The 26,867-nt window shown below is 37.3% G+C and overlaps 1 protein-coding gene across 1 annotated transcript in view; it reads left to right on the forward strand.

Moving 5' to 3' along the window:
- LOC101691899 overlaps positions 1–26,867 on the forward strand; it is a 56,112-nt gene that overhangs the window by 19,741 nt on the left and 9,504 nt on the right. Inside the window, exons 4-5 of the mRNA XM_045089638.1 lie at positions 10,744–10,794; positions 19,840–20,169. Of these exons, the coding sequence (XP_044945573.1) occupies positions 10,744–10,794; positions 19,840–20,169 (381 nt within the window). The remainder of the gene's footprint in view (positions 1–10,743; positions 10,795–19,839; positions 20,170–26,867) is intronic.

The following is a 26,867-nucleotide window of genomic DNA, read 5'->3' on the forward strand; positions in this document are numbered from 1 at the left end:
AGAGATTCTGCACACTTCCTAAAGTTTTAACGTATTGAGAGATCATTGCTTGATACTGTAATTATGGAAATGTTATGTGTCACAGAAATAACCTGATTTCCTTGCAGCTAAATTGTAAACTCCCATGTCTCTTTAGCTCTCACCATATCCATTCTGAGTTTTTGTCATTTATAATTGTTTTAATTCTCTGGTAAAATGAGTTTTATCTTCAAGGATATTCCTATAAAGGACTTTCAGGACAAATACAGATATTTGATATGCTTGAAAATCCTAAAACTGAAATGGGTAAGAATTTCCAAAACTGACTAAAGCTGCATTCACCAGAATTAGTAACATGGGACTAAATGAACTAAAAGATTATAGTGTTGTGTCTCTTAATGTTTTGTCTTACTTTAAACATTGCTGGTTCTCTCTAATGTTTGCTCTTCCAGACTAGGGATACTTTTTCCTTAAGTTATCTGTAACTTACAGAGATGTAAAAGTATTGATTTGCAAACAAATCAAAGCATTCAAATTTTCTCTCTATCTGAACCCTCTGAAACTAAAAGGTCTCAGTAAGTATTCATTCTTCCATGGCAATCAGTCATTTGCATAAGTCCAATAAGAATCTGTTCTCCTTGTAATAGGAAAGAATTGGAAACACGGGTTATTTTACCAAGGCTTTGACTGGGATGTCATATTTGAAAAGACTCAGATATGACCAGACAGTTTAAAGGAACTAAGGTTGACTTTATGAAACCTGGAGCCATAAAGCCCCTTGGGACTGTTGGCCTGATACCTTGCTTACAGAGTTCCCAGCAGCCTCACCAGGTGAGTAAAGAATGTCACTCCTTGGTAGGTGCAGTCTTGGGAAGAGGAATTCACCCAAAGGTATTGCAGGCATGCCTGATGGCCAGTACAGGGCTTGGCTTCTGGCCCGGAGAGGCTACTAAAAGTTCAACCTAGAGATTCCTTATACAAAGTTCCAGCAAAGCAGATTCTAAAAGATCTATTGATCACAGTCACTGTTCTTGCTGAGCTTATGTAAATAATGGGCCAAGTTTGTTAAAACTGGACTTGTTTCACAAGTGAATTAGTCCTGATTTGGCTATCTCTGGAAATGAGGGTTACTTTAGAGAGAAAAATTATGTTTCGGTAACACACCTTCATGGATGTTAAATTCTAGATTTGATTGTCTTTAAATGTTTGTTTACCTAAGCTAAACAATTTGAGGTAAACTTCAGAGAAGTTGCACTATAGCTTCTTTAGTCGATCTTATTATTTTGTGGGGATATTAGCAGACCCCACAGCACATGATTAAACAGCTGGGATAATGAAATTGCCTAAAAGCCAGCATATTGCACTCCATAGGATTAACTATGGACTTGTGGAGACAATGGATAACCCCACATTCTTTATGATTGGATTGAATGATCCATGGGGGACTCCCCTTATCTCTTGACAAGTTTTCTCACTTGCCAGTGATCCTCTGTAATCAGGATATTGTTAAGGCTGGACCACTCAAAGGTCTTCTTATTGGTTTCACCCCTTTGTCATATTTATCCTAGAGGCCACCTCTGTTGAGGTGCAATTGCAAATAGATGCTTTAGCAAAACCTAGAACAGCTTCCCTCATAAAAGAGCCTCAAAGCTCACTATGGGACAGTCCTTGACTGTAATGATGTCACATCAGGTCCAGATTTGTCTTAGAAGCCAAAGGCCACCAATGAATGATGGAGGCCGACTTATTAAATACTGGGCTACACTAACAGATATGCCAGAAATAATACTTAAAACTTGTCAAACTTTAAACCTAGTTACCTGTATGCCTGAACCTGACCACTGTACTTCTTTCTCTATAGAGCAAAAAAGGTTATTGATCTTGCTTACTCTATCAGGCCAGATTTAAGATGCCCCTGTTAAAAATATGAATGACAGTTGATTTTCTGATGACAGTAGTTTTCATAGAAAAAATAAGAAAAGCTAGGTGTGCCATAGTGCTCACTAGCACTTTGCAATTGCCAAAGCCTAAGAATAAACATTTATACTGACTCCAAATATGCTTTCTTGGTACCACATGCCCATGGAGCTATTTGGAAAGAAAGAGGATTGCTGTCAAGCCATAACTCCCCAATCAAATATGGGTCTAAATTACAAGACCCTCCATATGGCTATACTAAGGATGGTGTATATCAAATCTAGGATACATATTTGTCTTTCATACCCACACCCATTGGACAGCTCACTCAAAAGACAGTTTTATGCTGGGAACAAATAAATCATATGTATGATACTTGGGCAAATAACACACGACATCTAAGATGGCTGTCTTTAGAAATGTGTTCCCAAGTAATAGTACTCCAGGCTACTGAATGTTTTGCTACTGATTGGGTAAGGTGACCTGGCATTAGATGACCAGCTCCAAACGGAACCTACTGGATATGTGGAACCAACCTGTGGCCTTGGCTTCCTCCAGGGTGGATAGGTCGCTGTACTTTAGGATTTGCCTGGATTCATGGGCGCATTACTAAAACCATTACAACCCCAGCTAATCTCCCCAACTTGAAACAAAGATGGACACGATCTGTTTTTAAGTGGTATGATCACTTAGCATCCATTTTTGTTCCATCTGCGGGACTAGAGGATGTCATGTGGCATGTAGAAGCCCTTAATAAATATACTACAAAGGCACTCAATGACTCACTGAATAGCATCTCCCTACTTAATACCGAAGTGTCACAAATACGCAAGGCAGTCCTACAAAATAGGATGGCCTTAGAAGTCCTGACAGCAGCCCAGGGTGGCACACATGCAATATCAAGACAGAATGTTGCGTGTACATCCCAGACTATCGCAAAAATGTCACAGGAATAATAAAGGATATGAACACCCAGATTAAGGCCCTACAAGATCCCTCTCTCTCTCTCAGTAAATGGTTAAGTTCCTAATTTGAAGGAGGACTATGGCCGAATTTTCTTTTCGGGCTTCTTATTCTTATCGCCTTATTAATCTTAATATGTTGCTTTGTTCCATGTTTCTCTACTTGGTGCCGAGACTCCATTGCTACAATGACTACACCACGACAGACGATCCTTGTCGTGCGCGAGGACGTCTCTTCACTGTCAGCGCTGGATTCAGCTGCCTCCACCTTTCGTAACTCCCTTATACGTTCCTACCCTGATCAATATTGACCCGAGCGGGTAGGGACAGCTCTACGCCCCTATTCAGCACGAAGAAGTTACAGAAGATGAGACCTTCCACCTTCAACCACCTTAAAGATTTAAGGGTCAAAATTGTTCAGGGGGGAATGATGAGGGAGCAGGAGGCTGGCTGAGGACAAAGCAAGAGCTGGCGCCTTGCACCCCCCCCTTCCATCCGCTCCCCTCCATAGGTGTAGCATTCCTCAGGCACCCCTGACTGCCATAAAACGATAAATAGTTAACTTGCAGAGATCACAATCCTGCAAGACAGGAGTCTCCCTTGGTTTGCAAATGTCCTTGAGATTACAACAAAGAAGTTACCTTATGATAGCCCTAATGTCACCTCCCCTCCATAAAAAACCGAAGGAGGCGGAGGTAGAAGGAAAAGTAAATAAAGTTAAATTTCTTCTAAACCTAATTCTCACTAACAAGGATGCTTGATAGCAGGAATGTAACATTCCACCAGGAGACTCCCAATTGTCTTTACTTGATAGTAACCAGGCCTTCAATATCCTGATAGTGCTTTTTTCACATGCGTGGGCTAACCGGCCAGTTCTGCTTCTGTAAAATTGCTTTGTCTGCTTTTGCGCGGGGTCCCCTGACCCAATTCACTGACGCCAAGTATGCCTGTTCAAACTGTCAATCAATCAGCTCAGCCCCACGCGAAACTTGTTTGTACCTGTGTATAAAAACCCTGCACCAACCCAGCTCTGGACCTCTCGGCGTTATGGGCAACGAGCGGCGCAGAGGTCCAGGTTCGAACCTGCAATAAACGACCCTTGCTGATTGGCTTTGACTCACGTCTCTGGTGGTCTTTTAAGGTGGGGGTAATATTCAATTGGCATTTCACTATCATTTACATTGCCTTCTACCTCAGCCTTCTCTGGTTTCCTTTATCATGGGGAGGGAGACATTAGGGCTTGAGGAACTGAGAGTTATTTGCCTCTGAAAATTTGTGCTATTGATAAGGTAACCTCCCTGTTTAGATCTCCAGGACATCTGTAGAGCAAGGGAGATTCCTGTCCTGCAGGATTGTGATCTCTGCAAGTTAACTATTTATCGTTTTATGGCAGTCAGGGGTGCCTGAGGAATGTCACACATATTATGGAGGGGAGCAGGTGGAGAGGGGGGTGTAAGGCGCCAGTTTTTGCCCTGTCCTCAGCCAGCCTCCTGCTCCCTCATCAAAAGGACAGCCTTATTTACGTGGCATTGAAAGACCCGCGGATCCCCTTACCCAAGAATCCAACACTGCCACTGGATGCAATCAGCAAGAGGTTCTTTATTGTTACGCAGGCGCCTGCGGGTGGTCAGCACGCGCCTGCGGGTGGTCAGCAGCTCCTGCTAGCTGAGCACACCCGGCTGGGGTGGTGCCGGGTTTTTATAGACAGGTACAAACAAGTTTTGGGTGGAGCGCAACTGATTGGTTGACAGTTAGAACTTTTGAAAAAGGCATACTTGGAGTTTGCTGATTGGCTCTAAGGACCCACGGGCGGGAAGAGAGAGGCAGGAAGGGGGAACAAGCTGATTGGTCCTGAGGGCCCGCGCGCGGGAGGAGAGAGGCAGGGAGGGGGAACAAGAAGGGGGAAGGTAGGAATGCCATCATGGTGTCTTCTATTATTTCTATAGGCCAAGCAGTTACAGAAGGGCAAAAGAGCAATCAATAACCTAATTTACACCTAAAAGGCAGCGGTTCACAGAAAAGCAAACAAGCAGTTAGTTATCCTATCTATCTTCTAGGGGAGGGGGTCTTTCAGCATTGAAGCGACAAGATACTATGTAGACACTGAAAACCTGTTTTCAGAAGAATTATGCATGAAATTTTAAAATTCAGTGAGGGTCGGAGCAAGTTTCCTCAGATTTGGGCATTTCTTAAGTGTGAATGTTAGGCTCCAAGAGGCCCAGAACATGTCGCCCCAGGAGAGGACTTGATCAAGATGGAGGGCAAAGGTAGAGTCAGTATTTTCAGCACTAATGTTGTCAATATTTTTGTTTGTTTGTGAATTTAATAATGACATTATTTATATAAAAATGTAAAATATAATTGTATATAAAACACTTAAAATTGTTATATATTTATATTTTCCCATCTAATATCATTACAGCTCTATAAGTCCCTGAAAAAAAAAAAAAGAAAAAAGAAAGGAAAAGAAAAGAAAAACTAAAAATCTACAATTAACCATAATAACAATAGTATTTACCATAGAAGAGGGGGTCTGCAAAGGCTCCCCTGCCAGGCAAGCCCCAGTTTTGTAAACATTTATTAAAATGAAGCCTTGACCCTGTGGTTAGGAATTGTCTACAGCTGCTTTGCACTACAAAGGCAGAGTTGAGGAGTTGCAACAGAGACCCAGAAAGCATGAAATGTTGACCATTTGGCCCTCTATTGAACATGTTTATCAATCCTTGCCCTAGAATAATATACTGTGAGTGACATTTATTTTTATTTTGTTTCCCCATTTCTCAGTGTTTCCTCAATGACCATTTGTGACATATCCATCCTGCCCATACTTACTCTAGATAAATTGCTTAAAATACGATTGATTTATTTTCCTCACTTGAAAATTGAAAATATAATCATATTTAACTTTAGGGGGGTAACTTAAATTATACACACAAACTTCTTCCAAGTGCTTGGAGCATATCTTATGCTCTCTATATTCAGGTTTTACATTGCTTATGTGGATTATTATGGCATATTTGAACATAATTTAACAAAATATGAAACAAAACCTCTAACTTACTCTTTTCTTATTTAATTTTTAGTAAAACAAATAGAACACCTGCTGAAATTTATGGAATGCTTCCATGCCTATTTATTTCCTGTCTATGACTGCTTTTGTGTTACAATGGTAGATGTGAGGACTCAAAACAGATACCTTAGGCCAAAAAACTAAATAAAATACTTGTTATCAGATCCTGCAGAGAACTTTTGATGACCCTTTCTGTGCAACAAAGTATAATGAAATGAGTTTGTAACTATAACTAAAATTCAAGATGAAATAAGAGAAAATATTGACAAAGTTTACTCCATGAAGGACCCCTGGGCAAGAAGAGCTGCTGCCCAGGTTGTGAGAGAAGGCAGGTTAAGTACCTTGCGGTTGGGGGAAGGTGAGGGGAAGGGAGGTTTCAAGGGAGCTTTCATATGCTAAAGAGGGCCTACAAGGTGCCAGAAGACCATTGTTGTCTTTTAGCAAGTCCTTAACATCAAGATAGTTGGGAGATTCCTGTCTTGCAGTATTGTGATCACTGCAAAGTTAACTATTTGTTTCTCACTGGTGGCAGTCAGGGGTGCCTGCGGAATGTATCACAGTTTACTGAGGGGAGCGGGTGGAGAGGGGGTGCAAGGTGCCAGCTTTTGCTTTGTCTTCAGCCAGCTTCCTGCTCCCTCATCAAGAGTACTAAGAGAAATGTCACAACTCAGTAAGGAAATAAACCCAATTTAACAATGGAAATTCTACAATAGTAGAATTTAGGCTAAAATCACCTGAAAGTTACTTCTCTGAATTTTATTTTAAATTATTATTTATCTTTAAGAAAAATTTTTTGAGGAAAATTTTTTTAAATTTCAAAATATAAGTCACTCTACAAAATGATAGGTCAATGTTCTTCAAGAAAAATAATCAATGCCATTAACAAAACAAGCAAAATGCAAGGAGAATAAAAATGAGAGAGAGAGGCAGAGGCAGGTAATGCTGGACTCTAACCCCCAGACACTGGGATCATGTCCTGAGCAGAAGGATTAACTGACTGAAACACCCAGGTGCCCAGGCTTTTTAGACTTTTAATGATAGAAAAATAGAAAAACAATAAATCAAAATATATGGCACAGGAGCCACCTGAGTTCAGAGATGTAGAGAGATGAAATGGGCACTGTTACAATTTTACAATAATATTCAAAAAAGTAGGAATGAAACAATAATTTCTTTGAGTCATTCAGGGAATTGAGGTTGCAGGGTATATGAATTTTAGAAGAAATGGAGACAGACAGGCACTTGCAGGAAGAAACAGGAGGTGAGCCTTTGCTCACCTTGGACAGATGTTGTCAAACACATTCACCTGATCAGATGATTCAAGTAGAATTTGTTAATGCAATAATAAAAGCTCCATAGGCTGGAGGAAGAGTGTGAACCTTAGGAATGTATAAGGGGTATTTTTGTGTCTTCTCCAGAACCGTAAGAAAAGAAATTCTTACATGGAAGATCAGGGACAATCCAGAGAAAGCTTCCCTTAGTGCTGCAAGAGGGGAACAAAAGCTATGATCCATCCAGACCTAATCTACCCACCATAGACAAAAGTGACTTCATTGCAGAGGAAGGCGCTGGTGGAATCCCATGGCAGTTGAAGGAAGGCAAAGGAGGCAATCACTGAAACTTTGCCCAGAAGATCTCCTTTCTGTCCAAAAGTAACACGTTTTCATCTGCTCAAGGATGGGCATCCAACCACAGCTTGAAGTTGGTAGGAACCTCCTGCAGATGGGGGAGGGAGACAAGGATTGAGAATGTTCCACCTCTGGAAAAGAGGCAGGAATACTTGTGAAGGCCATGTCTTTAAGACCCAGTTTCACTGTATCTGCTTAAAATTGGAACTTAGTAAAAATATCAGAGAATGTCGCTTCCCTGACCATTCACCACCACATTAGCAGACCTTGGGCAAAAGGCACAGTGGGACAGAGCTCAGAGAGCTTCGAGAAACAGACTCTTTCTGGGGAGCAGAACAAGGAGAGGACTCAAAAACAAGTGAAGAGACAAAGACAAAATACAACTAGAGGACTTCTAGGTGTCTGGACTCTGATAAGAACAAATTCAAACCCTATAACATAACAACAAAATTCAAATCCAGCCTACTCCTGACTACTTAAGCCTGAGTGACCCAAAGTCACTTTATTTTTATCCTTACTCCTGTGGGGACTAGGTTGGCTTTTGGACATGTGAATTTTTTCTGTTTCTCCATCTACAAGAAGTTTCCCAGGAAGGAGCCATCCCAGTGTGTACAATGTTATACAATGAATGAATGAATGAATGAATGATGGAAATTACAAAGCCTTTCGAGTGCCAGAGAACTTGTTTGAATTCTTGCTCAGCCACTTAACTGCCACAATCCAGGGATGTTACTCAGTCTTTCTCATGGGGTTGTCAGGGACTGAAGAACGTGACATATAGGACAGGTCTAGCACAGGGTCAACACATCACAGGGTCCTTTCCCATTATAACTGAACTGCTTCACTGACCCAGCTCAGCTAACACAGAAACTCAGGGACTCTTTAAATGTCACAACTTACATTGACCTCCAAACAACAGTAAAGTTTGCTTTCTTTTGGAAAGCTAAGAATTGTGAACAGGAAGAGAGTCCAGAGTAGTAAAACAAAGGATTTTTTTTCCTCCACAATTTTTCTTATTCACAACAGTGTTGTCATATCATAATACCTAAGTAGTAACTATAATAATTGTTCAAATTCTTCCAAATTTGTGAATTTTCCTCAGACTACTGATCTATAAAATGTATAAAGTTGTGTATAAAGTTCATTTTATAAAGTATATAAAATGGATAAAGTTCTGCATGAAGTTGTGGGATTATTATGTCATTGTTATTTTATACAGTAATAGGTCTTTTCTTCTGTTTTTCTGATAGCCTTATACTTCTCCATACTCTTACCAAATATGGTGAGAAATCCATAACTCAGAGAGAAAAAGAGTTCAAGGATAGGTGGGTTTGAAGTAAAATCTAAAGGAAAATATGAAAGTGTTGTCCCCAAAAGGAAGATAACATTGAGTTATTGTAACAGGGGTGTTTTGGTGCAGTCATCTGGGATCTGAGAGTTTTCTATGCCAGGAACATAGTAAAAGGCCACTGAGACATATCTTACCGTGAAGGTCTTTCATTAGTTTTAAAACATTCATTGGTTTCATTGGCCTCTGAAGGACAAGTTTGCTACCACCTCCACAGTTCTGATGTATGTCCATCCTGGAGAAAATTCTGACTACTCCAGGGCAACGCCAACCCCATGAATGGACATGTGTCTCCAGCTTGATTTGTAGGTTGACTACACTCCTGTCTCTTTGGTTCACTGTTTTCATGTCCACTGTCAATTTATGAAATTGCTTCCGATTTCTCTCCTTTGCTTTTCCAATGAAGTTCGCAAAATGAGAATTTCTCAGGATCAACTCTCCTTTGCAAGAACAGCAGACAGACGCATTCACATATGATGCAGGTCCTTGGAGAGCCCATTCAGCAGTGGTACCAACAAAAAGGAGAACTGCTGAAATTAATCCTGGATAACTCTTCCAGGAGGATGAATGACACAAGCCCATTTCCTGCTTGGGTTCAGATAAGAGTCTTTTCCTTGATAACCCTTAAGGTCATTAAGTCTCAGGAAGTCCCCCCCATCCCGAGCTATTGTGCACACTGAGATCTTGCAATGTCACAGAGTCAGAAGGGATCTGTAAGGAAACCTTCTCTATTACTAACCCTCAACTCCTTTCTCACTTGAGCAGCCACAGCAGACCCTTTCTGGCTCTTAATCACAGCTTCATAAGCTTTTGGGGAAAAAAAGGGCCTTTTGCACATACGCAGCTTAATGCTCACACAGAGGATGGGATGTGGGAAACCAGGAAGGGCAAATGCCTTGTTCAAAGCTAGTTATCCACAGAGGCAAGGTCCAGGTATATTTCCAAAGATCACAAAGCCACAGGATGGCTTCCAAGATGCTTCTTCTCTCAATATAAGAGAGGGTTTGCTTTCCAATTTCAATTTTAATAAAGAATCTGTTTTTCTATGGGAGATAAAATTCTACAATTTTTCCCCTTTATTCCAGGAAAATATTATCATCACAGAAAGTATTTTCTCCTTTTGCTTTCCCTGGTAAAGCTTTGTGTTGCTGAATGGTAAAAGTGGCTTACTAAAAAATGGAGACCATTGTCCACATTTCCCTAGTATATTTCTATTGACATGTTAGATTTTTCAGTTAGTGAAGCCTGTCCCCCTCAGAAATATAGCTGTAAACTGCTGACACAATAGGCCGGTGTTTGTGGGAACAGAAGAGATTTCCGTTGAGGCATCTCTGAGCAGTTTCACACACTGGAACACCTGGAAATCAAAAACTCTTAATTCTCTGAACACTGTTTCTGGTAATTTAGAAAAGTCATTGGTTGACCACTTGGTCCTGATCTTATTTTCTTTTTCTTTCTTTCTTTCTTCCTTTCTTATTTCACTTTCTTTCTCTTTCCCTCCCTCCTCTCATTCTCTCTCTCTTCCTTCCTTCCTTCCTTTATTTCCTTCTCTCTCTCCCTCCCTCCCTTTCTCTTCCTTTTTATTTGCTTTCTTCATTTCTATTTTCTATCAGCATTTTCCATGATTGTTGCCTCCATCAAAGCAGACACTTAGATTAACTAGTCTGAGGAAAACTTATAAAATATCAGATGCCGTGAAGCCTATATTCAAGAACTTTTAATGGCCTCAAAAGACCAAACTGTCAGTACAAGGTTTCTACCTGCTGACCATGACATAAACCTCAGGGGAAGGCTTACATTTCTGTAGAAGCTCTAACCAGTGTGGTAACCGTTAACCAGGCTGGATCAAGATATTTATAGAAGGAACTAAGCTTACAAAAACTTCTCCTGGTAAGTAACTTTGTTATTTTTAGGTACTATGAATGAAAAGCTGATAGATGCGTTTTAGAAAAAACATGTAGAATCAACTTAGCACTTAGTAATTTTGCAGCTAAAAAATGTTTCCATATATCGTGACAAAACGTCGCAGTATATGGAAATAAAACTACTTTGTGAATGGTTTATTTACTTTCTTGCTTGCAAGCATATTGAAATTCTACTTGTAGAAAATATACACACAAAACTATAGATGCAGGCTTGAAATTAAAATGATTCTGAGACCATACCTGTGATATATTTGTGTAAGTTATTTGTTCAAGATGTTTTTTATGTCGGTGGCCTTTTAAGTGAGACACTCTTTGATGAAGTATCTATAGTCTTAACAGTGCTCCTTTCTTAATGAATGGTGTTCCTTTCTCTAATAATCTGCAACCTATTTGATTGGTTTTGATCTCATCTTAAAGAGCAGAGCAAAAAATTTAACTCTTCCAGTGTATAATTATAGAATATCAATAAATCAACATAATGTTATTACTCTAGTTTCTTAGTGGGTAGGCTGAATTTAGTCAAAATCTGTGCTCTCATGGCTTTTGTAATATTGACTAGACATGGTCCAGTTTAATGGAATTTGTGAGCTCAGAAAACCATTTCATCTCCAGAGCCCATGGAAAGAAGCTGTCAGCATGGTTTTACATCCTTGTTTGTTCATTTATTGAAGACAGTTTCTATGCTTGACACTAGAGGTTAAAGGGTGCCCAAGACATGGTCACAACACTCAAAAAGCTTGTAGCTAGTGGATAAGTGTTATAGATTGCAACTTGAGGGAGCCCCATGTATTTTGTAGATTGTCAGACACATAAAATGTCAGATTCAGGAACTCCTTTGCTTTCTTAATGTATATAATAAATACTTATTGCTTATAAAATCTACATTTTTTTAGTGGAAAATTTGATTACGGTGCCCCAAACCATGCAATTAAAGACAATAATACTATTAACTAATATTTAGTGAGAGTCAGACACCATACTGCCTTGTTTCTGTGTCTTGTCTCAATCCTTAAGAGAATTATACAGGGTATCTTCTTATTCCAATTTCACTGATGGGAAACTGAGGCTTAGAGAGTCAGTTATTTTCCTACATTCACATGACTAGTTACTATGGCAAAGTTTGGGACCCAATAGATACTTGTTTGTTCCTTACTGCATGGTCTAACCATTATACGCTATGAGAAACTTTAAGCCATAAATGTATTCTGAATATATAGTCTTTTGTAGTCTGACCTTTTAAATAGACTATGCAGTTGAATGTGTAATAGTGATAGCTCAAAATTTGTGTGACTCCTCATGCAGAAAACAATGCTTCTGTTTTTTATCATGGCACTAAAATTGCTTCTCTTCCTCCCAAGACATCAAGTAAGTCATGTTGAATATGCATTTATTAAATTCTCACAATGTGACGCTTAGGGTATTTTTTATAAAGGGACAAGTCCTTTTGACACTATTCCTTTCAATCTTTCTGCATGCACATCAAATTTGCTTGGACTATGGAAGCTGGCAGAAGAACAGGAGCAGTTGTACCATATGTAGGACTCAGCTGCAGAACTCAGACTGCCTTTGTACTCCTGCTGGGAAAGCAGCAAAAAGACTAAATTGAATTAAGATCTTCTGATGAGTAGCTCAGGGTTTTAAATCAATATCTTTGAACTTGTTAGGGCAATCTGAAGTTCAAAGAACAGTTTTTCAGCAGTAAATGGGTTAATATTTCTCACTCTTTAATAACTCATCTGTTCTTGTATCAGTGAAGGCTAAATTCTGGATTTAATTTAATTTATCATCAAGACAGATAACCACTCCTCAGTGTGTAGAGATTATGCATATATATATATAATATTCATATATTAAATTTTTAAATATTAACTTTAAAATTCTTTAATTTTTAAATATTTATTTCTTAATATTATTTCTATCTTTATTCTTGTTAAAATCACAGAAATAGTAACTATAAATTACACTCTAGGAAAAGAACTGATATGATACATGAAAACGTTTTAAGAAAAAATATTTATAAGTTTCCGGAACATGGTGACTAAAGGTAAAATCAGACTCTCCAATGTGTGTGATTGAGATGGAAAAGACAAACGCAAGCTGTCCATACAGAGAGGGTCATGTCATTCGTTCTTGACTAAGTTCATATGTAATGTGAGTTTGCTTGAGATTCATCTTTATTTAATGTTAGCAGTGTTTACATATATATATATATATATAGAAATATTGAAAGAATACAGGCACATTTTAAAGGAGGCACACAGGAAGTTTTCTGTAAAAGCTTTTCAGACAGTGTACCTGGGCTGGGGTGGCTCATGGTACAAAAAAGTATTTGGTCCTGGAACATTGCTCAGGGTTACAGGTAAGATATTTTTAAATTCTTCCCTATAAGGTAGAGAGAGGACATAGGTGATGTGGGTGGGAGGTAGGGAGCAGCAGCCTAGGAGCTGGCTCTGAGTTCTAGGATTGGTCCGAGTTTGATCATAAATAGCAGTGGGTTACTAGGAGAGGTTGTTGACTCTGTCCAAGTCTTGGGGGTAGATGTGCCTGATCTAGCTTGGAGGACATTAACAAGGAGCTAACTAGCTAGAGCATATGGAGTTCCTAAGGGGTAGAGCTGTTAATCCTTTAGGGATTTCTGTGTTGAGAGATTTGTAATGAATTTTGTATATCTTATTTATTAGATTAAAAAAATAAGCAAAGGAAAGGAATGAACAATAATTGATAAACTTGCATTTTTTTTCTGAAGGCAATGCATAACAGGTATTGACATATTTAACTGCACAAACATATCCAAGAATGTCATAAGCTGGGTTTGGTTTTTCCAAATTCAGCCTAGTAAATTTTTTCATCCTTCATTAGACTTAGAGATAAAATTTTGCCTGGATGAGGGAGAACATCTCACATGGATGTGTCTACCCTACAGGATCTAGTTGATTAAGTGTTTTCAAATAATTTTCATAGGGCTAGTGAAATTTTGGAAAAATGAAAGGAATGGTATATTCTGGCGTTTTTTTGTGTTGTCCGCATAGGCACATGTGAATTCACAAATTGAAAAGCAATATTCTAGTCCTGTTTTTTTTCCCAGTTGACTGCAATATAAACTTTACAATCTAATTAAATAATGGTGACACAGAGGTAATTCAGAAGGTCCTAAAAGCTCTTTTTTGGGGACATTGTGGTGCAGAGAAAAATGTGGACTGTGAGTCAGGATCTATCACTTTCTATATAATCATTCTTCAGCAAATAAATTTAGATTTATTGATTATCACTTTCTTAAAGTTATAAAGTTTTAAAAATATATGCCCATTAGGGAAAAATTGGAAAAGAGAAAAAAAAATAAAATGTTAAAGATTTATAATGACAGATATTCTGTTAACATTTGCTATTTCCATCCATTCTGTCAATGTAGCCACCATCTCAAGTAGATGTTGTGGAACTAAATGAAATTAAATATGAAAATATATATTGCATAAGTTGGGACATGATCCATCATTACAAAAGTCAGTCCTACAAATTCCAGTTATCACCCAGTGGAGTTCTTCTTAAATCAGGAGTATAGAAAAATGTATTAATTTTGATCAAGTCCACAGGACACTTTGGAACAATTGGACAGTATTTGCAGAATACTTTCAATTTCTAAGACTCATTGTTGCATGTTTCTAAAATAAGCAGAATGTAGTTAGCAGTACCTCATATATTGTTAGCCTCAACCTAAGCTGATCTCTCCGTTTCCAGTGGAAACATCTGGATGTAAACAAGGGAGAGGTTTTATAATTGAATATATAAAATTATACTACTGAACATAAAATCAAATGTCCACTTTTTTCATAAAATGCTGTATTTTTTATTCATTTGAGAGAGAGAGCATGCACACATGAGAGAGAGACAACGAGAAAGAGAGAGCACACAGGAGCTGGGGAGCGAGAAGTCAGAGAAGGAGAAGCAGACTCCAAATGATCAGGGATCCCAAAGAAAGGTGTTCTATCCCAGGACTCTGGGATATGACCTTGGTCATTGCACTTAACAGACAGAGCTACCCAAGCATCCCTCAAGTATTCACTTTAAATAGTTTATGTCTTCATTGGATTATGCCTATAAATTAAAATTATGTTATTACAAATACCACCTGAGAAATACTGCTTTTTGTGCCTCAAGTTTCTATAAAAATTGTGCTCAGATTGTTCAGATGCTTCTAAAATGTATACAATAGAACAAACTTCTGAGTTATCTTAGGGTCGGAATGTAAATTTGGGGATACCTTTATGATGAGAGCATTGGATATTTAATTGAAAGAGATATTTATCCACTTAGAAAATAAAAGCGCTTTTTCATTTATTCTGTCATTGTGTATATGAACAATGTAAGTATATAGTATAGAGTCCCAGGTATATTTAGTACCAGGTAATATTTACCAAATCCCTATGAAACTTCTTAAATTTTTTTTTTTTTTAAAAACTGGTACTACCTCTAAACTAGTTTTAATTGAGTTTTTTTTTTTTTAGGTTGATATCATGCCCAAGTACATTGTTTAATCAAAGTAGAGTATTAGAAGACCATTTTTTAAAATGAGAAGTTCCTCAAACTGAAACATAAGGCAACCTCTGTTTTATGAGGCATAAATTTGTGGATGAAAGCTGCTTCTTATGCTTTGGCATTTTGGTGTGTCTGAATTCTGAATGTTTTGTACTTATATCACAGAGTGGGATTTGCAAACATCTTCCATTTTTCTTTTTTATTATTATTATTATGTTAGTCACCATACAGTACATGATTAGTTTTTGATGTAGTATCTCCCCTTTTACATGTCAACTTCAAGGTAGACCTCAAGAAACTATCAAGCTCCAGGCAGAAACAGAAACAAGCTCTAATATACAAGCTATTTCTCATTTATTTATATTGCCTATTTACAAAATCTATTTGAGAAGGCCTAAAATAAAATATGCAAGTACAGTTCGGCAATGAATAAAAATAGAAGATCAAAAGCATTAAAGGAAGTAGAAGAAAAAAGGCCTGTGATTATCTAGTACAAAGTGTAGGGTACACTTTTATGCTCAAAGTTAGGGGAAACATGTATTAGAGTACATCCTCTTTATTAACTGAAAAAAATGAAACGCACCAAATTTTCAAACATGTTGTTTTCCCCACCACAAAATGAGAAAAAAAGACTTCAGTGCATGATCCTTTAGCAGGAATGTAAAGTGAAAGACTGGGCATTTCCTTCCACATACATTTTACAAAATGGTAGAAATGATCTTTAACAAATGCATTTCATGCTCCCACTGCATCTTTGCTGTGGGCATCATGACATTTAATGTCATTCACAGATGGTGACCTTCAGCAGACCAGTCTAGGGATCTAACATGACATAGGTCCAATTTTATCCCCCAATACTGCATTCCCATTTGTAAGGGAAAGTTTGGTCTCATGAGAATAAAATGTCATGTTGGAGTAACAATAATCACAAACAAATTGCTAATAATTATGGTAATGTTAATTATAATTATAGTGTCTCATTTTTGTAGCATGTTTAGATGAGAGTTTTATATCAATCCTTCTAGTAAAGGTCTGCATAGACTACACTGTGCAAACTCTGTTAAAGCATCCGACCTTGTGCCCAAGTGGATTTGCCTGAAGTGCTCATGCAGAACATGCATAATTGTCTTGAAAGAATTTGACTCAGGAACAAAGTTGATCAGATAACTTGTGTGAGTTGACACATTGTCTCTTCTGATGGTGAAAGGGTGTTGTCAGAGAGTCTGGATGTTGGACTCAGACTGACCTGAGCTCCAACTCCACCACTTGTTGCTTTTGTGAACTTGGGTGATTATTTTCTGGTCTCAGCTTCCTAATCCAAAAGATGGGATAACAGGATGAGCAGGAGGCATATGAAAATTAAATGAGAGACTATTAATAAGGTACTTGGCACATAACACTTAACAGGTGTTGCATACATGTTGCCTCATTGCAAATCTAGAGGGAGAGTTGCATCTGGTATGGAGAATTGTATCCAGTATGGAGAGTGGTTTGTAACCAATCATACTGACAGAGCAGAAATTCTCCAGATCATTTAGCTCTACTTCTAACCACTCTAGTGGAAAATTACCTTACTGTCTACTCATATACAAAATAACCTGAATTTAGAGGTATTTGCTTAATGGACTTTTCCCTCACTTAGCATAAATTTGAAATTTTTTTTTAAATTTTTAAGTAGTTGTACCTACATAAATTTTAATCCTTTATCTTATGATATCATGTCAAACACAAACATGGGCTTCATACTGGTATTTAGCAGAAAAACAACTAAAATTTTAAATTTTATTTAGAAAATACTTAGGAATATATTTAGAAATACAGTTACTACTTTGTTTTACTACTTTTAAATATACTTAGAAATGTGATCAATTTGAAAGTCATATTTACATAAGAAATAGCTTTAAGTATTTTTTAATAAAATGAGAAGAATAAAATAGAGGAATTTTGAATTAGTATTAATATGCAGATTCAAAGTACCATACTTATTTGAAAATGTCATTGCATTTGGTTAATTTATATATAATTCATACAGCTTTATATTCATCAAATATATAAACTTAGGCAATTTACCTGAAAATGTTTCTGATTATGAATAATATAAATGTATTAGACAAATCATTTATTTTTATAAACCGGTTTCTATTTTGTAAATCAATTACATGATTGTGGCCATATAAAACACTCTTAATAAGTTTAATAAAGAATAGTGAGGGGCACCTGGGTGGCTCTTCTATAAAGCAACTGGTCATGATCTCATGGTAGTTGAGTTGTGCCCTGAGCTCTGTGTTGGACTCCAGACTGAGTGTGGAGCCTGCTCAGGATTCTTGTTCTCTCCCCCACCACTCCTCTCTCTCTCTAAAATAAATAAATAAAATCCTAAAAAGAGGAATGTTGAAAAAATACGTAATAGAAATTCCATAAAATATAGGCACAAACCATAAAAAATAAAGAATATTACTTAATGTTCAGTTAACTATCACATTGAAAAAGTTATAGAAGTACAAGATACCTTTTATCCTGAAAAGAATGAATCCCCAGGACCCTAGATAAAGAAAAGTGACAGGATGTAGGCAGAATGACTTACCATCCAGATTTTCCCAAGCCCTAGACTGGACTATCTAGTTCATTACTATGATGAATCAGAAGTATTCCTAACAGAAACCAAACTTCGTAAGATGAAAATTAGATTCTTTAATGTATTGAGTAGAGGCAAAAATTATGAGAATACCAACTACTTTGAAAAATAAATCTTGCTTTATGTAACATGCTTTTTAAATTAAAAACCAAAATATATGGTTGAGGAAAAATACAGTGTCTTTCTATTATAATAAGCAAAATACTATTTGTACTATAAGGAAGACGTACAAAATGAAAACAAGTGCATTATGATCTAATACCTATTTATAGCATGAATTAAAAAACTCATCATTGTTTGTTACTCATTTAGTATAAGAATCATGAACCATGAGAGACAATGGACTCTGAAAGACAATCTGAGGGGTTTGAAGTGGCAGGGGGGTGGGAGGTTGGGGTTCCAGGTGGTGGGTATTATAGAGGGCACAGATTGCATGGAGCACTGGGTGTGGTACAAAAATAATGAATACTATTATGCTGAAAATAAATTAAAAAAAAACTTAAAAAAAAAAGGAAGAGAAAAAAATCGGGAGCTCTGGTGCACAGGCAAAAATTCTTTTTTTTTTTTTTTTTTTTAAAAGAGAGAGAGAGAGAGGTCACAAGTAGGCAGAGAGGCAGGCAGAGAGAGAGGGGGAAGTAGGCTCCCCGCCCAAGTGAAGAGCCCGATGCAGGGCTCTATCCCAGGACCCTGAGACCATGACCTGAGCTGAAGGCAGAGGCTTAAACCACTGAGCTACCCAGGTGTCCCAACAGGCAAAAATTCTAGAGAATTTTTTTTCTTTCTTCTCAAAGGAGAAATCCTAGTCTTTTCTTAGGAAAACATCATAAAAATTATTATTCTAACTCCAAACGACTGGAAAGAAAAAATTAATAAAGCATTTGTGTTTCAGTTTCAACTCAAATTGGGATGAGTACTACTATTTGTAATTTGAATCATTAATTAATAATAAATGTATAACCAAAGAATATCCAAGTGTTCAAATGATATGCCCTTGAGAACCATGAAGTTTCGTTATATAATTTCACATTATATTTACAAGAAACTCTGACCCGAGCTGTTAACATTATATAATTATATGTGACTTTATTCAGAGGTAAAATGAAAGACAATCAAGTGGTATTATAAGTTCATCAGTCTTAGGGGGCAGATTCAGATTTGGAGGGAAATGCGAAGAGTCAAAATGTGGTGTCTTCACAGTAATGCTTCAACTTCAAATGAAATTCCAATATAAAATTAGCTTTAAGTGAACATTTCCTGAAGCAAAACAAAATTCTGACCATTACATTAATTGATTGGGTTACTCTAAGATCATTTCTGAAAATAATCAATGATTTTTTTTAAATAGAAGTTTGGATATATGGCCATTTTGTTTCTAAATTTCATGCATTGTAAATTATTTGGATGTGTAGCATTAAACATTGCCCTACTCAAAATCCCGCGGTGGTTCAGATATGAGAACAAATGTTCTATAAAATCAGAAATCAAGGAGAAGAATCCTAGTATTCAGAAATGGGTTTGAAACCCTATTTGTAACTGAAAGGGTAACTTGATAGATTTCCATTCAAACAAGTGACTGTGTATTGTTTAAAATATTCTGCGTTTTGATCTTGGCTCTTTCACTTAATGTCTGTGACTTTGTCAAGTTACATACCTCTAGAACCTCTTTTCCTGTGGAAACTAAGAAAATAAGCACCTCATAACCCTCTGCGGATTAAAAGCTACAGTAAGCATTAATTCTATAGCAACTTTCCTCCTCTTTACTATGTGCTGGTTGTTTCCAAACCACACAATGTTTGTGTTTCTCTAGTTATGTTCTAATTGTTATTCCATTTTCTTCAACAGATAAAAGTCCCGATGAAGATATTTTTCCCAAGCCCACAGTTTTTCTTCCTTCAGTTGCTGAAGTAGAAGTCCATAAGGCTGGAACATATCTTTGTCTTCTTGAGGATTTTTTCCCTGATGTTATCAAGGTACACTGGCAAGAAAAGGATGACAAAACAATCCTGAAATCTCAGCAGGGAGACACCATGAAGACCAAGGACACATACATGAAATTCAGCTGGCTGACCGTGACTGGAGCATCAATGGATAAAGAACACAGATGTATTGTCAACCACCAAAGGAATAACAGAGAAGTTATTCAAGAGATTCTTTTTCCTTCAATAAGCAAAGGTATGTGCACATAACAATGAACACAACTACACAGAACACTTTGTTTCAAAGGGAATGCCCTACCTTTTCTGTCAAGTATTTTTTTTTAAGATTTTATTTATTTATTTGACAGAGAGAGATCACAAGTAGGTAGAGAGGCAGGCAGAGAGAGAGGAAGGGAAGCAGGCTCCCTGCTGAGTAGAGAGTCCTGTGCTGGGCTCGATCCCAGGACCCTGAGATCACGACCTGAGCTTAAGGCAGAGGCTTTAACCCACAGAGCCACCTAGGTGCCCCTTTTCTGTCAAGTATTAATGAAAACAAATATATATAATATTTTCTCTAATGTTGTTTTCTTTAATGATGGCATAAATGTCCTGCTATTTCCCAATGGAATTCAAATAGTATGGGCTTTGAAGGCACCTGGATACCAGTCAGTTGAGCACCTGACTCCTCATTTATGCAGCTCAGGTTTTGATCTCAGGTTTTCATCAAGACCGCCGTCGGGCTCCATGCTCAGCCCAGAGTCTGCTTGAGTATCTTTCTGTCTGCCTCTTCTCCCCGTGTTCTCTCTTTCTCAAAATAAATAATGAATCTTAAAAAAAAAAATAGTATGGCCTATGGAACATACAAAGAAAAAAAGAAAAAGAAACTCACTTAGCCTTTCTCACATCAGTTTCATCATCCAAAATATTATTGTCACAGTGATATAGTTTCTATTTATTGTATGGATTAAATGAAACAATACATGTGAAAGCACCTAGCAACCTTGCACATAAGAAATGTTCAGAGAGGGGCGCCTGGGTGACTCTGTTGGTTAAACAACTGCCTTTGGCTCTGGTAATGATCCTGAAGTCCCAGGATCAAGTCCCACATGAGGATCCCTACTTAGCAGGGAGTCAGCTTCTCCCTCTGACCCTACCCTTTCATATTTTCTCTTACTCTCTCTCTCTCTCTTTTAAATAAATTTTAAAAAAACTTTAAAATTTTTTTCAGAGCAATATCCTCACCTTATTTTTAATATAATTTTATTTTAATATAATTTTATTTTATTTTTTCAGTGTTCCAAGATTCATTGTTTATGCAACACACTCACTGCTCCATTCAATACATGCCCTCCTTAATACCCATCACCAGCTAACCCATCACCCACTCCCCTCCAAAACCCTCAGTTTCTTTCTAAGCATCCACAGTCTCTCATGATTCATCTCCCCCTCCAATTTACCCCAATTGTCATTTCCTTTCCTTCTCCTAATATTCTCCCTGTTATTCCTTATTCTCCACAAGTAAATGAAACCATATGATCATTGACTTTCTCTGCTTGGTTTATTTCACTCAGCATTATCTCCTCAAGTCCTGTCCATGTTGATACAAATGTTGGGTATTCATCCTTTTTGATGATGGGGTAATATTACAGTTCAATATATGGACCGTATCTTCTTTATCCATTCATCTGTTGAAGGGCCTATTTGCTCTTTCCACAGTTTGGCAATTGTGGCCACTGCTGCATGGGCTACATATGGCCTTCCTTTTCATTACAGATCCTTGTGTATCTTTAGGATAAATACCCAGTATTTACTCAATAGTGCAATGGTAGATCATATGGTAGCTCTATTTTTAATTTCTTGAGTAATCACCACACTGTTTTCCAAAGTGGCTGCACTAACTTGAATTCCCCAAAGCACTGTTTGAGTGTTCCTTTCTCTACATGTTCTCCAACACTTGTTGTTTCCTGTCCTAAAAACGTTGGCCATCCTAACTGGTATAAGATAGTATCTCCGTGTGGTTTTGATTTGAGTTTCCCTGATGGCTAATGATGATGAGCATTTTTCCATGTGTCTGTTAGCCATTTGTATGTCCTCTTTGGAGAACTGTCTGTTCATGTCTTTTGGACATTTTTTGACCTGATTATCTGTTTTTTGGGTGCTGAGTTTGAGAGGTTCTTTATAGATTTTAGATATCAGCCCTTTGTCTCCAGCGTCATTTGCCCCATTCCGTGGGTTTCCTCATAGTTTTGTTGACTGTTTCCTTTGTTGTGCAGTAGGTTTTTACCATGATGTAGTTCAAAAGTTCATTTTCACTTTTGTTTCCTTTGCCTTTGGAGACATGTCTTGAAAGAAGGTGCTGTGGTGTATGTTGAAGAGGTTATTGCCTATGCCCTCCAGGATTTTGATGGATTCCTGGTTCACATTGAGGTCTTTCATCCATTTTGAGTTTATCTTTATGCTTGGTATAAAAGAATGGTCGAGTTTCATTCTTCTATACGCAGCTGTCCTATTTCCCCACCACCATTTATTGAAGAGACTGTCTTTTTTCCCCTGGATTTTTTTTTTTTTTCCTGCTTTATCGAAGATTAGTTGACCATGAGTTGAGAATCCGTATCAAGACTGTCTATTCTGTTCCATTGATCTATGTGTCTTTTTTGTGCCAATAACATGCTGTCTTAGTGATCATAGCTTTGTAATATAGCTTGGAATCAGGCAACATGAAGCCCCAAGATTAGTTTTTCCTTTTCAACATTTCCTTGACAATATGGGGTCTTTTCTCATTCCAAACAAATTTTAACACTGTTTGTGCCAGCACTTTGAAAAATGCCTGTGGATTTTTGATCAGGATGGCATTGAAAGTACAGATTGCTCTGGGCAGTAAAGACATTTTAACAATGTTTATTCTTGCAATACAGGAGCATGGAATGTTTTCCCATCTTTTTGTTACTTCTTCAATTTCTTTCATGAGTGTTCTCTAGTTCCTCCGGTATAGATCCTTCACCTCTTTGGTTAGGTTTGTTCCCAGGTATCTTGAGGTTCTTGATGCTCTATTACATGGAATCGACTCCCTAATTTCCCTTTCTATATTTTCATTGTTAGTGTATAAGAAAGCAACTGATTTCTTTTCATTGATTTTGTATCCTGCCGCATTACTGAATTTCTGTAGGAGTTCTAATATTTTCGGTGTGGAGCCTTTTGGGTTTCCCATATAAAATATCATGTCATCTGTGAAGAGTGTTTGACTTATTCATCAATTCGAATACATTTTATTTCTTTTTGTTGTGTGATTGCTGTTGCTAGGATTACTACTATGATTTTGAACAACAGTGGCAAGAGTGGCCATCCTTGTCATCTTTCTGATCTCAGTGAGAAGGCTCTCAGGTTTTCCATAGGAGAATGATATTCACTGTGGGTTTTTCATAGACAGATTTTATGAAGTTGAGGAATGTTCCCTCTATTCCTATACTCTGAAGAGTTTTAATCACAGAAGGATGCTATATTTTGTCAAATGCTTTTTCTGCATCAATTGAGAGGACCATGTATTTCTTCTCTCTTCTCTTATTGATTTGTTCTATCACATTGATTGATTTGCAAATGTTGAACCAAGCTTGCATCCCAGGAGTAAATCCCACCTGGTCATGGTGGATAATCTCTTTAATGTATTGTTGGATCCTATTTGCCAGGATCTTGTTGAGAATCTTGGCATCCATATTCAACAGGGATATTGGTTTAAAATTCTCCTTTTTGATGGGGGCTTTACCTGTTTTGGGGATTAGGGTAATGCTGTCTACATAGAAAGAGTCTGGCAGTTTTCTTTCTGTTTCTATTTCTTGAAAAAATGTCAGGAGAATAGGTATTATTTCTTCCTTCAATGTTTGATAGACGTCCCTGGACTGTCAGGGACCTGTCAGGTCTGGACTCTTGTTTATTGTGAGGGTTGTAATCACTGCTTCATTCTCAGGAGACATTGATCTATTGAGGTTGTCATTTTCTTCCTGTTTCAGTCTTGGAATTTGTAGGAATGCATGCACTTCTATGTTGCTTAACTTACTGGCATAAGTTGTTGATAACAATTTCTGATGATTATTTCTATTTCCTTGGTGTTAGTCATGATCTCTCCCATTTCAGTTATGACTTTGTTCATTTGGGTCCTCTCTCTTTTCTTTTGGATCAGTCTGGCCAGTCGTTTATCGACCTTATTAATTGTTTCAAAGAACCAGCTTCTATTTTGTTGATGTGTTCTACTGTATATCTAGATTCTAACTCATTAATCTCTACTCTAATCTTAATTATTTTAGTTCTTGTGTGTGGTTTGGCTTAATTGGTTTTTGATTCCCCATTCTTTAAGGTGTAAGGAGAGTTTGTGTATTTGTGAATTTTGAATTTTTTTTGACTGAGGCTTGGATGACTATATATTTTCTTATCCCTTAGGACCGCCTTTGCCATATCCTGTAGGTTTTGGATGGATGAGTCTTCATTCTCATTGGTTTCCTTGAATTCTTTAAGTTCTTTTTTGATTTTCTGGTTGATTCAAACATTTTTGAGCAGGTTGGTCTTCAGCTTCCAAGTGTTTGAATTCCTTGAAACTTTTTCTTCTGGTTGAGCTCCAATGTCAAAGCATTGTGTTCTAAGAACATGCAGAGAATGATCTTGGTCTTTTGGTAGTGGTTCAGCACTGATATGCAACCCAGTATATGGTCTATACTTGGGAAAGTACCATGTGTGCTCATGAAGAATGAGTATTCTATTGTTTTAGGGTGGAATGTTTTGTATATATCTATGAGGTCCATCTGATCTAATGTATCATTCAAAGATCTTTTTTCTTTGTTGATTTTCTGCTTAGATGCTCTCTGTTGCTGGTAGTGGTGTGTTAAGATCCCCTACAATTAATGCATTCATATCAATATGACTCTTTATTTTGATTAACAGCTGGATTATGTAGTTGAGTGCTCCAATGCTAGGGGCATAAATACGTAACAATTATTAGATCTTATTGATGGAAAGACCCTTTAAGAACAATGTAGTGTCCTTTTGTATCTCTGAATACATCTTTAGCTTAAAATCTAATTCATTTGAAAAAGGAATCACTACCCTAGCTTTCTTTTGAGGCCTGTCACTTTCAATCTGGGTTTATCCTTAGGTTCTAAATATGTCTCTTATAGACAGCATATGGGTGGGTCTTGTCATTTTATCCAGTCTGCAACCCTGTGCCATTTTATGGGTGCATTTAGGCCATTCACATTGAGAGTTATTATTGAGAGATAAGTTTTTATTGTCATGATGTTGCCTATGAAGTCCTTGTTTCTATAGATTGTCTCTGTAAATTTCTGTTCTATGTCACTCTTGAGTTCCTTTATAGAGCCCTCCTTAATATTTCATGTAGTTCTAGCTTTATGGTCACATATTCTCTTAAATCTGCCGGTCATGGAAGCTCTTTACCTCTCTATCCATTCTGAATGTCAGCCTTGTTGGCTAAAGTATTCTTGGCTGCATGTTCTTCTCATTTAGTGCCCTGAATGTGTCTTGCTAGCCCTTCTTAGCTTCCCAGGTTTCTGTGGAAAGGTCTGATGTTATTCTGATAGTCATTCCTCTGTACATAAGGAATCTCTTCTCCTAACTGTCCTTAACACATTCTCTCTGATTTTATGACTCATGATTTTCACAATTAATTGTCTGGAGATTATTCTAGATGCATTGATTTTTGGGGGTGTCCTTTCTGCCTCTAGAAAATGAACACTTGTTCCATTCCCCAGATTAGGGAAATGTTCATCCAGTGTTTTTTCAACTATATCTTCTAATCCTCTCTCTCTCTCCATCCCCTCAGAGATCCCAGTAATGCTGACATTGGAATGTTTCCGGCATCATTTATTTTCTAATTCTCTTTTCATGGCTTTTAAGGTGTTTTAGGTCTCCTCCTGATACTTCTTTTCTATCATCTTGTCTTCCAGATCATTAAATTGATCTTCTGCATCATTTACCCTAGCTGTTAGAGTATTGAGATTAGATTGGATCTCATTGATAGCATTTTTAAGTTCTGCTGGATCAACTCTTAATTCTGTCCTTAGCAATTCTGTTTTGCCACTAATGGTGTTCTCCAACCTAGCCATTGTCTGGATAATTTTTACCCTGAGTTTTATTTCCAACATATTGTTTATGTCCATATCCAATAGTTTTGTGGCAGAGGTCACAGTCTCTGAATTTCTCCTCTCTTGGGTGTTTGTCCTAGTCATTTTTGTGACAGATGGTTGAGGGGATGTATACTAGATATATCAAGCACAAACCAGTCAAGGTGCACCTTGGACAGTTTTGGAGCAATTGGAATTCCCCACCAAAAAGAAAGAAGAAAGAAAAAAAAGAGAGAAAAGGAGAAAAAAAGTGGGAAAAAAAAACGGCCAAAATGAGCCCCCAAAATAAGATTTATAAGGTACATAAACCAAAAACCAACAAGAAGACCAGGAAAAGTAGAAGAAAAGAAAAAAAAAAGCCAAAATGAGCTCCAAGAATAAGATTTATATAGTACATAAACAGCAACAAATACACATTAACACTGACAGAATAAGATTGGAAGGTGTTTATAAACTTTTGATGTGGGCAAGGAAGGTTATTTCAGTTCATCCAGAGTGTATCTTGTTATGTTTGTTAAAGGACTCAATGTTCCAGAGATACAGGAAAATTAAAACTGGTTTATATATAGGGGTAGTATTAAATGGGGGGGGGGAACTAACTTGAAGCTTATATCTTATTTATATGTATATATCTATATCTATATCTATATCGATATATTAAAAAAAAGAAACACAGGTTTATGTATGAAAAAAGTTCAATTTAAAAAGTTATGTAATGTGTTGTAATAAACATCTAGTTGTAGTGCTAAGTAAGTTAAAAAAATAACAGAATAAAAATGAGAACAAATTAGTTTAAAAGATGGGTTTATGAAATATACTGTTTTTTGGG

The sequence above is a fragment of the Mustela putorius genome, unplaced genomic scaffold (assembly GCF_011764305.1).
Source record: "Mustela putorius furo isolate JIRA1106 unplaced genomic scaffold, ASM1176430v1.1 tig00003845_pilon_pilon_pilon, whole genome shotgun sequence".
In the NCBI taxonomy this organism is placed as follows: domain Eukaryota; kingdom Metazoa; phylum Chordata; class Mammalia; order Carnivora; family Mustelidae; genus Mustela; species Mustela putorius.